At 35.0% G+C, this 13,163-nt stretch overlaps 1 protein-coding gene across 1 annotated transcript in view; it reads left to right on the forward strand.

Moving 5' to 3' along the window:
• Nucleotides 1-13,163, forward strand: part of LOC132293124 (rRNA biogenesis protein RRP5) — a 72,415-nt gene that overhangs the window by 16,110 nt on the left and 43,142 nt on the right. Inside the window, exons 9-17 of the mRNA XM_059790463.1 lie at nt 208-300; nt 1,260-1,373; nt 1,470-1,592; nt 2,705-2,890; nt 3,153-3,227; nt 7,325-7,461; nt 10,322-10,456; nt 11,987-12,132; nt 12,231-12,296. Of these exons, the coding sequence (XP_059646446.1) occupies nt 208-300; nt 1,260-1,373; nt 1,470-1,592; nt 2,705-2,890; nt 3,153-3,227; nt 7,325-7,461; nt 10,322-10,456; nt 11,987-12,132; nt 12,231-12,296 (1,075 nt within the window). The remainder of the gene's footprint in view (nt 1-207; nt 301-1,259; nt 1,374-1,469; nt 1,593-2,704; nt 2,891-3,152; nt 3,228-7,324; nt 7,462-10,321; nt 10,457-11,986; nt 12,133-12,230; nt 12,297-13,163) is intronic.

The raw sequence follows: 13,163 nt of genomic DNA on the forward strand, positions 1-13,163 counted from the left end.
TCATTTATGTGTGTACTGCTCTTTATGGTGTTTGTATAATCTTATTTCCCAACTTATTTGTTGTGCTGCTGGTAATTATCTTCATATCTAATCCGTGGTATTGGTATTTTGGCCAGTCAAGTTCTATATACTGATATTAAATATTTCTCGAACTTCCTTGAGTTCTTTGTTTTTTATTTGAACTAGTATTTATTATCTTGCTTTTAGGTCCATGCTCGGGTATTATTTGTTGATCCCTCAACTAGAGCTGTTGGTTTGACCCTGAATCCTCACCTTGTCCAGAACAAGGCTCCACCTTCGGTAAGTATATTACACGATGATAATTCATAGCTTGCTCCTTGAATATTCCAAGCTTTTAAATAATCGCTTGCAAGGAGGGGTTGTTATACTCCCCTGTTGGTCTTCTTAATAAACATGAGGTGGTTGTTTGGAAGTAGCTTGTGTAAATTTCTGGGCTTAGGCTTGGAATTGTGGTGGGCTAGGATCTGTGATTCTTAGGCTTGGTTATCAGGCATTTCAAATCAAGGTTTTAAAAATGCATTGTTGAATTAATTCATAATCAATCTGGGCAAGAACTTCTAATATTGAAATACACTGAATTCGGAACGTCTTGTGATTTATTTATTTATTTGATCTATTTTTAATAAGCTGTGACTTAATTTTACCGAATTTCAGGTGAATTTAAGAAAATTTGTCCAATTTTTTTGGCTGAAAAAGTTAAATGGGTCCTTACCCCATAATCAAGAATTGTTTTTTCTGGTCTTCCTCAAAACACTTTTTTTTATGTCACCTAACATTGTTATTTGGTAATTTTTACATTTAATGAATGTTTTTTTGTTCATCTCCCAAAAGTATATTAAATTTCCAGTTAATTACCTTTTATTTTAACAAGCAGCGTATTACTTTTTTACTGATTACTAGTATTCACGGGTTGGTTCACTCACCAAGTCTGCCATACCTGGGGTTATTACTTGTCTTGTCAACGGGTTGGTTCACTCACCGAGTCTGCCATACCTGGGGTTGTTACTTGTTTTGTCAACAATCCAACTGCCCAGCTTGGGCTTCATTTGATTTTTTTTTTGTTTTGTCTGCCCTCTCTTCACCTCTCTGTGCCTTTTCTTTTTGGGCTTGGTTCTTTTGCTTTCCTTTTTCTGTACGTTTTGTTTTTTTTTGTTATGATGAGTTAACTTGTTTTATTTTCATAGCAAATTGATTGTGACATGATTTGTCGTGGTGCTAAAATTTTGGTCTAAATGCAGCTTGTTAAAACTGGAGACATATTCGACCACTCAAAAGTAGTTAGAGTTGATAGAGGATTTGGCCTTCTGCTTGAAATCCCTTCTTCTCCAGTTCCAACCCCAGCATACGTTAGTGTAAGTCCACAATCCAGCTTCAGTTGTTGTGTTTATATTGATTATGCAGTCCTTTCACCTGCATTTGTGATGGTGATTATTTTAAGAGGATTACAGGTATCTGATGTGGCTGACAAGGAAGTGCGGAAGTTGGAAAGAAATTTTAAGGAAGGAAGCAATGTTCGTGTTCGAATTCTTGGATTTAGACACTTAGAAGGTCTCGCTATGGGTGTTCTAAAGGTTTCTTCTACTTCTCTTTAATTTTTTTTCTTGAGCTTGACTTTTTAGGTTGTGCTATAGTTTGGTTGGGAAGTTTTGGCTCTTTAATGGTGCTCTTCTAATCAAATTTATACTATGTTTCTTGGATTTCATTCCTTATTTTATATATGTTTTCCTTTGTTTCTTACATGAACTGATGTAGGTATTGCATTTGTAATATAAGAACTTGCAATGGTGGAATTCAGTGTAATACGACCATTCTTATATATGCAATAGTAATGCTATTTTGTTGTGAAGTTGGCATGTGGCTTAGGTTTTAGCCCTAAATTGGAAAATTGTTTTTGTGCACCTCAGAAGATTTGAGGCTCCCTTTAATTTGATTGAACAATAAAGTTTTTTGGGAACTCTTTTCTTCTTAAAGTTTCAGGGATTTAGAATTTTAATGTTGAGGAGCAGTTGAGTGTGTTCAATGTCGTGTTCAGTGTAGATCTCTTTTTACTCTTTCATCTCTCAAAAAAATTCTGTAATTTCTAAAGAGATATCATATGGTGGTTTGCCAAAATCTTACTTGTGGTTTTGTAGAATATCTTGTCCATACAAAGAGTTCTTCTTGATCTGGACTTTGGAAAGGATGCTAAATTATTATGATGAATCTTTTCCATTAATATTCAGTTCTATCCTCAAAAAGCTCTTGTACATTAACACAAATGGTTTAGTCACATTCCATCTACCATTTACCCATTCTTAAGCCATCAACTGGTAATTCGTGGTATCATTCTTCATATTACTGTGTCTAGTCTATTTGAGTGATTGCCTAGGGTGAATAGTTAGTTAACATGTGGTGGGTGGGGGGAGCAGATATCGTGCTACTGTTAATAGTGGTACAATGTCACCACTTTCTTTATGCTTCCTGATCAATTCCCATAAATATTGAGGGAGATTCATTCTGAGGTGTATTTTACTTAGAGTTAGTTGATATGTGATTAAAGGAGTGCATATGTTTGTTAAGAAGTAGGAAGCAAATGGTTTGTTTTGCTGTCTTGATTACTATCCAAAACGAATCTTGCTGTTTACGGTGGACGTACTTTTGCTTCTGATACTTGATTATGTCTTTATGTATTTCTTCTGAGCAGACTAGTGCATTTGAAGGGTCAGTTTTCACTCACTCAGATGTCAAGCCTGGAATGCTGGTCAAGGCTAAAGTCATTGCTGTTGACAGTTTTGGGGCTATCGTGCAATTTCCTAGTGGTGTGAAGGCACTTTGTCCTCTTCGACACATGTCAGAGTTTGAAATAGTGAAGCCTAGAAAAAAATTCCAGGTCATTTCCTAGCGAGATGTCCTTTTTAAGATGTTTCATTTCTGCATTTGTTTACTGGATTGTTTTGACTGTTGAACTAAATAACAGAGCAGAAATGATTCTTTTTCTTCTTTTCCCCCCTGTATAAGAGGGATAATTATTTTGTTTTTGATTTTATCTAGTGCTGGTAAGGGGGATAATTCTTTTTCTTTTGATAAGAGGAATAATTCTTTTGTTCGTAATTTTGTCTAATGCTGTGGTTACATTTGGTTATTTTGTGCAGGTTGGATCTGAACTACTGTTCCGTGTGCTTGGTTGCAAGTCCAAGAGAATTACTGTTACACACAAGAAAACACTAGTATGCATTTTCCAACTACATTATTCCTCTTTTTCAGCTTGGTTTTTGTCAGTTGCATGCTTTTAAACCTCCTTTGGCCTTCTCATAAGCTTCTGTAACGAATTCCTTCAGTGGTTGTAGCTGAATTCTACTTTGAACTTCAAATTCTTTTATTTGATTGTTTTGTTTTGTGGTTTTGAGATTTTTGAATGAATTGACCGGAGAAGCTATAAGCGAGTCTCATTGCTCCATACCATGAGTGATGCCTGTCTGGGGAAGAATGAGTCTTGTGCTGGTATATATGACTGCAACTTGGGTGGGCTGAAGGGTCAACTCGAGCCTAAGGTAGCTGGAATTCAACCCAACCTCCAAGTCTCCAACCTAACAAGTCTAACACGAGTTTATTTTCTAAAACCGTATTAGGTTAGAGTTGATTGGGTTAGATTGGATTGTTAATATTAAATAATATTGCTACTACTACTACCACTACAAGTCTTGGTCTTCCGCTAATAATAGACAATGATGGTGGTGGTGGTTTGAAAAATTTCAATCCAAGCCCATTTTGAATAGCAAAAGAGAACACCAACATTACCCAAACCTAACCCGAATTCCAGGTTTGTTTGAAAATTTTCAATTCAAGCCGGTTTGTCTTTTGAAAATTTTCTATCCAACCCAACCTGAATAATAGATATGTGCACCACCACCGCCCAAAGCCTAAACCCAAAGGCTAGGTCGGTCAGAAAATTTTCATTCCAAGGCCAATCTGAATGACTAAAGAGTTGGGTAAGCCCATCCATAGACAGGGATGGGCACAGGTTGGTCTGGCCCAAGTTTATTCCCTATTCTGGATCTGAGTGACGTTGACAAAGCCTTGATTTGAGATTTATATATGCTTCTATTCAGGCTGCTAAAAGTCTTCATAACTTTTTGTTTTTGTTTTCTTTTTTCCTTGTGTTTTGGTTTGGCTTCTTTTAGTGGTATTTCAAAGTTTACTATTATCAGTTCCTTTAAATGTTCTCTACTACTGAGATACATGTATAGTGACTATAGTTTCCTGATGACAGTGTTCTTTTGGTTTATTAAGTGTGTTTCTGGTACCCCATTTTATGCCTTTGAGTCCTTCTCCTCTGTTGGCTTGTGTTCCTCTTGTCTTGACCTTAGTAATTCATATGTTCTCTAAATCTGTCACTGTTATATGCAATCCAAATAATTTATCCTGAGAATGAACTTTCCGTTTGTCATCTCCTGGAAGAGCACCAGAAATCATGGTGCACATTAGGGAAGTTTTTGGAGGTTCATGCAAATTTTTTTTTTTTGCAATATAAAAAATCCCGAGAATCAACTCCTGGAAGAGCCCCAGAAATCATGGTGCACGTTAAGAAAGTTTTTGAAGGTTGCCATGCAAAAATATTTTGCAATATAAAAAATATCTCAAAAGTATCAAAGGTTAAATGAAAGCACTGGTGAGATGTGCCGGCTAAATGTCACCTTTAAGTGTTGAGATACCCACACAAGGCAGATTTAGTTAATATTGCTTTTTCAACAGCGTGTTTGAGCACAGAATGTTGAGGGTGAAGTCACCCAAATTAAAACTTTTTCTAGAATTTAATTTCTTGCATCAAACAATGCCTACAGCTTTCCAGAAGGCGCATTTTTTACCCAGAATGTCATTACCAAGCCAAATGAAATAGAGCTACATTGTACTTAATTATTCTCTAGGGCCTGGGTGTCTCTGACTCTCTAGTAGCTTGGAAGAATAAGAAGAGGAGAGGAAGAAAAAAAGAAGTGAAACAAAAGCAAGATCTTTGGTATGAGTTGCTTAAAAGTTTCATTTAATATTTTTGGTCATTCCTGTTTCTATTTTTTTTTTGATAAGTAGTCATTCCTGTTTTACTTGGTACTCGATCCCATTTGATTCAATAGACTGAAACGAAGTTTGAAGGTTATGAATCTAGCGTTGGTGGAAGCAATGAAAGTTCATATGTCGAATAGATGATGATTGTAGCATCAATTTTTCATTTTGTTTTATTTGATGTTCCAGAATTTTGAATTTTGTCCCTCTCCTTCCCCCTCTTTCCTTTGTAAAAATAAAAAAATAAAAAATTTGATGATCTAACAATATGGGTTGTTCGGTGGAACTTGTTAATTTTTTTCAGTTAGTATAGGTTATTTTGGAAGTTTCAAGGACTAATTTACGGAATCACAAATTAAAAATAGTAAATAGATTCATAGGTTCGATACTTTGTATCAAATCCAGTGTTTCACTAAGATTTCGAATAGAGGTCCCGAATTCAAGTTGATTATATTTCACCTCTTCCTCAAAGCAAATCCTATTCATGGAGATTCCGTAAATATTCCAAGGAGAAGCTCAAATGGACTTTAATTTCACATATATAAATGAATTATATTGAAATTATACTAATCAAAAAAAAAAAAAAAAATATTGAAATTAGCACCTTGTGGTGCCTTGTGCCTTGGGGGCAATTCTGGGCCTGAGTGCCTTGAGGGCATCTTTTGCTGTTAACTACTCTAGCTTATTTTGATACGCACATGTTTTATCCTTTTTTCGGTGCTTGTTGGGTTCTCACCAACCACATACCTGAATTGTCTTGTGTGGTAAAGTGAAGTTCATGGTATTTTTGGGCTCCTTGGATAGGTTTTGGAGATATGTTCAGGGTAGAAGCCAATTACTCATCTAGATGAGGTGAGATTGCTTCTAGTAGAAGTTATAATGGGGTCATTGTAACATCTTTCAGGTTGCTCTTTATGATTTGTTTTCTGTTGGTATTATATTGGAAGTGAGCTCAAGTGATTTCTTGTATGGGGTGTGCCAAGTAATTCAAACCATTTAATTAATTTAAAAGTGATTTAACACTCCCTATGGAGGTTTGGGGTTAAAGTATGCAACCATTTGTTTTGAGTATTTGCATGACGTGGATTTGGAGTTCTGTAGTATGTTTGGCGTGTAGAGTAATACTTTGGAGAGATGCTCATTTAAAGCTCCACTACTCTGAAATCTTTCTTATTGGCGGTCCGAAAGAAGTTTCTGTCTTAGGCCTTTAGTGGTGGTTAAAGAATTTTGTATGTTTGGTTTTGACTGTTGTGGGATAATGATGAATTTGATAAGAGGGTAATTAGGAATTCCATTTCCGGGTAAAGGTACTTTGAGGATCTGATCAGCCGTCATGTTGAGCCTACTCTATGTATCAAGTTAGCAAGTATTAATTTTGATAGCAGACTTATAAGTTGGGTCTGGAAAATTTCTAGTAGGTGTTGCAGGCTCATGAATGGCACAGAACTGTTCAATCTCATCCTTCATTGCTTCATTTGGCAATTCATCTATTAGGGTAATTGCAATTTTCACTACTCTTGTACTTTGTGGTGCACTTGTAAGGTGTAGAACAAGAAAGTTGTTGAAGATAAATGTAACTCTCTTCCCTGATGCTTATAGGTTTAATTTGAAAACCTTTGATTGTACAGCCCTTCTGTGAATTTTGTGATTTGCCTTGGTTTCGGCTGTTAGATCGGTGTAGAGTATATGACAAGCATACAAGTGGTCACCTTGTATTACCCTTATTATGGTTATAATTATATGCGCAAATATGCCTCTTGATTTTGTAAGTGGCATACTTAGTTTAATACCTGAATGAGCTGTTGTACTAATGTATAGTACTATAGTTTTTAACTTTCTTTTTTCTTTGTTATAGATTGGTTTATATTGGGGTCCCAAGTCCCAACTTAATTCAACTTGATGAAGGTTGAACGTTTACCACTTAAGATAGATTCAACAATCCTGTTTCCATAAGGTCATTGGTGATGATGTCTTTTTCTATGGTCTTTGTCTCCTGTTTTTACACATTTTTGGAGTTCCTGTTCATCACTAACCCTTTAGAGGTGGCTTTACCTTAATTTTTTTTTTTTTTTGGTGCTGCCTCTAGATTTTCATGGATATCACCTCCTATTAATTGTATCTTTTCTTTTATTTTTTCCATCGTAGATTCTTAATGTGCCTTGTACTCATTTTTTAAATGCAATGTTTTTTTTTCTTTTTTTTTTGTTGGTTTCTAAAAAAGTACTTTAAGTTTCTTCTCCTAATGCAAGCGTTTTGGTGTTGTCAGGTGAAATCGAAGCTTGGAATTCTTGGTTCATATGCTGATGCAATTGAAGGTTTAGTAACACATGGATGGATAACGAAGATTGAAAAGCTTGGGTGCTTTGTCCGATTTTACAATGGAGTACAAGGATTTGCCCCCAGGTTCAAGAAAACCATCCATAAATCAGTTTTATCTCATTTGCTTTATTTAATTGTGAAATGTTGTTATTATCTGTGTCATTTTCCTAAATAGTTTCTATGTTTCTCTTCTGTGAAATCTAATTTTGCATGATGAATGTTAACATAAAGTTCTTGGCACCTTTCTCTAATTGACTATTTTAGAATTTTTTTTCTTCATTTGCATGAGAATGGTTTTGATTGTTGTTTACTGAGGTTATGCTTTTTGACTGATTGAAATGAAAATTCAAATTGATTTATCGCCTCAAGTTATAGGATTAAGGCATTATTTGCTTATGGTCTTGTTGGTTTTGGTGCAAAGATTTGTCATATAATCAGAACTTTCTGATACTCTAATCTGACTGTTCCTTGAGATGAGGTGAAGCGAACAGTTGATAATTGGGTTTGTTTCTGGATCTGCTTGAAGATTTGCAAAACCAAAATCTCATTAATCTCACATTAATTGGCAGGCTTTGGTTAACTTTGCCTGGGTCACCGGAGTGCTCTCCTAGTGCCTGCTTAGACTCTCTCTTTAGCACTATTAGTGAGATCACTTCTCAGTAAACGATAATACCAGAAAACATAGAATAATAGATACATAGATTTGTGAGAAATTGTGGTGTTACCAATTGAAGATACATACATACATACATACATGTATATATATATATTTGTTGGGTGAGTAGTCACACACCCATTTAACATACTGCCCACTACAGGGGTAAAACCTTCACCTCCCTTTTGAGGGAGGAGAGGTTATACCATTGGGCTAATGGCCCATTGAAGAATATTAAGGGGATGATATCTAGATTATTTGCGCATCCTTAAAGAAAATCAATAAACGCACTGATACGGAGGTGTGATGTAGAGTTAAAGGTGCCCAGAAGATTAAGAAAGCTATAAAGAATATGGGATAGGTAGTGAAAAGAGACATGATTGTCAAAGATTTAGCAGAGGATATGTCTCTTTGAACCTGAATGGTGAAAGGCTCTCAAGTAGCGTACGTTGAATAAATTTATGATAAATTGTGTTATTGTGGTTAATAATGCTTGTGGGTGTTGATGCACGCCAGATCTTAGTATCCTAATTGTTGGTGTTTATTTATTTATTTATATTTTTTTAACATTTATTTGAAGGGAAAGATTTACTGTTTAAGTTTTATTCTACTTTTCTTCACCTTGGCAATTATGTCCCCACGGGGACTTGTACACCTTCCACATTGGAAAGAAAAGAAAACATCAGTAGGCTATAGCCCTTGGTGGTAGCTTTCTTCTACTTCTCCCTACGGAGTCTTCTTGTTCATCTTATTATAATCTTCTTGTTCATCTTATTATAAATCTTTGTTTAGTGATTTCAAAGATCTGTGTTTTTCTTTAGCTAAAACATTTGTTCTAGTCCAAGGGCTGCTTCTTTTTGTGAATAGAGCAGTAGGTTAGTTTAGGTCCTTAATCACCTTTCTTATCTCTTGGCTTGGTGGAACCATTAGGAAAAATTGGGGGTGAGTATTAATGTCTTTTAGCCTAGAAGGTTCTTCAAATCTTTGGCAAATTTCCAAAATATCTTCGTCTCTCTGTCTTTCTCTGTTTGTGTGTGTGTGTAATGTACCCCTTTTATTTGCACACATAATACTCCTCTTTTTCTTATATTTTCCTTTCTCCCTCCTTAATTTCCTTTTCACTTTTTGCCCTCATCTGCTCCTGTTTCTCTTTCAGCGACTCCCCTTTGTCTTTATGCGTTTAGCCCTCCGTACATAGTAAACTAGAAACTATATTTTCTTGGTTAAAACCTTTTGATATTGGTATTTTATTGTAAGGCTGCTTTCCTGCTTTGGTAATTATAGCAATTGCGAACTCCTGTTGCCTGTTAAAGATAAATTTCATTTTCTGCTCTCGGAACATCTTGTCTCTTTATCTGATGCAGTGTTGTCTATCTATTGTGCTGTATTTTAGTGTTTTCTTGAAAAAAGGGTGCTGTTGGCGTTTCTTATTGGCTTGATGATTTGTAATTGTTTTATTTAGTTGATTAACTATAATTTATTTATTTTTATCTTCCTTATGCTCTTATGCAATTTGTAATATACCTTGCTATTACATTGACATTTTATTTATTTATTTTTATCTTTTGCCTTTTTATATGCACAACATCTATTGTCTGCTATCAGAGATAGTCCTGATATATGCATACATTTAGCCTTTAATTAAAAAAAAGATTTTTTTTTTAATATAGATAAGGGGCTATTGCAAGGTGCAATGGTAAAAGCTTGGATTGGTAAACATGGTGATTTGAGTTCGAGTCCGAGAGCAACTACTCCGTGCAAAGTAGTACCAATGGTTATGTTAGCTTCCAGTCTTCCCTTCCCAACACCCCGCGTATGTGGGATTAATAATGCACAATAGACCTTGCAATGAAAAACTGAGATTCTGAGAAGAAACAAGGACTACACAAAATTTCATAATTTGTAGTCTTGGGTTCACTATTTGCTTAATTTGGTATATGCCTATGATTTAGATGACAGCAACACAGGTAATGGCGCAACACGGGTCATGGCAAATTACATATCTAAGAATCAATAGATATTGACTAGTGTTGGAGAGCAGTGCAGTTATCAGCAATTTTTTTTCCCTTCGAATAAGAATTTCTTGAGGAAATTTGATTTAGATCGTAGATGTGTGCGTGGGTGCATGAGGTCAAGCACTTTTTGTCGCTTTTATAATTGATCCGTCCTCCCCACCTCTATTAATATGTAGGAAATTCCTGTTTGACTACACTCTCACTTGATGTTCTGTTTTCTCATTTAATTTGATTATTGAGGTATGTTGACATCTTGTTGTTCTTTTTGACCCAGATCTGAACTTGGATTAGAACCAGGGTGTGACACAAGTTCTATGTATCATGTTGAACAAGTTATCAAATGCAGAGTTACAAGATCTTTTCCTGCTTCACGGCGGATCAACCTTAGTTTCATTATAACACGTCCCAGGTTTGCTTCCTAATAATTTTACATGGTTTCTTGGTGCCTCTGTTATTCAACAAGGATACAAAACTGTCCACAAAATATAGGTTAAAGTGTCAAATATAGTGGTGGGAAAAATACATGTTTGAGTATAATTATGTTCATTCTTTGCAAGGTTTTCAATAGTGGTATTTATTCTGGCTTGAATATTGATGATCGTTCCTTTCTCTGCATCTTGAGCCATGTGAAAGGAGAGGAATAGAGGATCTATTCCGTAGAGTTGATATATCTGGGTTAGGATAGTTTGAGGTTTTCTTTTCTGGATTTTGGTCTTCTGCTTTGAGTATCTCACTGGACATGGAAGGGTTCTGATGGCATCGCATTACTTGGCCAAATTCCATGTTCTGGCTTCCTAGTTAGTAAGATTTACCGAGAATGGCAGATTTTATTTTCAGAAATGCGTCAAATTTTGAGTATCTTTTGAGGAACACTCAATTAATTTTCTCTCCTCTCTCTCTTTCTCTGTCAGCTGCATCCCTCTAAATCATTAAAGTAAAGGAAAATTGTTATATTCCAAATATTCCTTTTATAAACTGCAAATAAGGTGATTTTCTGGTTGTTTTTTCTTAAAAGAAATAAATTTCTGAATTGAATTGCGTACATATATTATGCAGTATATGCCTATTTCTTAGATCTTATAATGTTATATGATATATGGTCAATGTGAGGTGCATATTGATTTTGTTTTTTGTCATTTAACAAGCAAGAATATGTTTCTTATATTTTCTTCCGTGCATTGTAAGATTTGTCTAATATCACTGGCTGTTTTTGGATAGATAAGTAATTTAACAAATTTTATGTGTAGTGAGGGGTATATGTTGGGGAAAAGTATCATTATGAACTTGAGATGACTCATGTATGGTTTGAATGCCTCACAATTTGAAGGTATTGGATTATTTCATGTTGTGGCCTTCATGATATTTTTTCAGATCGTAACCTGACATTGGTTAAAAGAGTTTTTGGGTTGCAGTTCATTGGTATTTCAATCCAGAAAGTGATGAACAAGCTTGCATCACTTTCAAAATGCTTGCACAACTTGAGAATTAATAACCTGTATTGCAAATATGAATTGGGGGAGAGAAATAAAAAGATGGTTGCCAGGTTTGCTGATTAATTTGTGAACATAAAATCTAGATTTTTCTTGTATCCATTATATATTACAAGTTGGGAAGGCAAGCATGTATTGGCTCATGTATCAGTAGTGAGTTATTAATGTGTGTTGATTATTTGTTTTCTGTGATTGGTGTTGAATGTAACTTGTATATATATTTTTTATTGTATGATGTTTTTGGATAAACGTTCTATGCTTGCCTGTGCATTTTCCTTTTACAAATCCATTTATCTTCATCCATATTTGCCAATTGGTTTTTTTGGCCCATTTTCCTTATTTATTTATTTTAAACAAACAATTGTTTACAACTGAAATTTTATGGTTATCCAGTAAGTTTGTATCTCAAGTATTTCACTAATTTGGATTGAGATTCTTTCTACGGATAGGAATTCTGAAGATGATATGGTCAAGTTGGGCAGCCTCGTTTCTGGAGTTGTGGAGCAAATAACAGCACATGCGATAGTAGTGCATGTCAATTCAAAAGGTTACATGAAGGGTACAATTTCTCTGGAACATTTGTCAGATCACCAGGGTATGCTATTCTGTTTTCTTGACAAGGTTGGTTCTTCATGGTGGCTTTTTTTTTTTTCCCTTCATTATTTACTAGATTTTTGTTCTATAACTGAACAGGGCTTGCAGTGTTGATGATGTCAGTCTTGAAGCCAGGATATGAGTTTGATCAACTCTTGGTCCTTGGTATTTCACAATCTCTTTTTCCTATAAATGCCTACAACATATTTCATTTCTTGTTTAAAATAACTTTTAGTAACTTGAGAATGTTTATTTTGATGCCTCTGTATTCTTCTGTGCAGACACTAGACATTTGGGAGATATTGTTTGTTTGTTGGAATACACGACTTCTAAAAGTAGCATGTACCATATACAATATACATGACATAATTCTCATACTAACACTGCACTCTAGTTACCAATGAAATGTTTATTGCGAGACACTTATTCCCTCCATCTCAATTTAGTTACCAATGAAATGTTTCCCTTTTCATTTTGACTGTCCTAATTTAATTGTCCCATTTGAAAAGTCAAAAGTGAGACAATTTCATCGTTCCATAAACACCCTTTAAGTTATGAAAGCTTTCCCAACTTGACGATATGTATATATATTTAAATTTCAAAGGGTAATTTGGAAATTTCAAAAGGGGACAATGCATTTGAAATGTTGGAATCCTGAAGAGGGACTATTAAATTGGGATGAAGTACGTACTGCAAATCCGCTGATTTGTGTTTAATATGGCCAGGATCAGATACTTTGACAATGCTAGATAAATATAATATTATTAGAGGCCAGATTATGTTAATTAGGATTACTTTCATGTCCTTATTAGCTGTTGTAATGGCAAAAATTTCAGTGCCTTTTTGAATGGTTCATCTATTTAGTTGCTTAAAGATGAGAATGTGGGCTCGAATCCTGAGAGCATGTTTTTGTGCATATTATTGCCAAATGTTAGGTTTGTTTCTAGTTTATCCATCCTAGCACTTTCAATTAAGAGGGATCACTCACAATCTAATAAATTGCTTTTTAATTTGTGAAAATGAGCCGTTTTT

This window comes from Cornus florida, unplaced genomic scaffold (genome assembly GCF_030987335.1).
Source record: "Cornus florida cultivar Cherokee Brave unplaced genomic scaffold, ASM3098733v1 CherokeeBrave_3.0.0_Hap2_Chr02, whole genome shotgun sequence".
In the NCBI taxonomy this organism is placed as follows: domain Eukaryota; kingdom Viridiplantae; phylum Streptophyta; class Magnoliopsida; order Cornales; family Cornaceae; genus Cornus; species Cornus florida.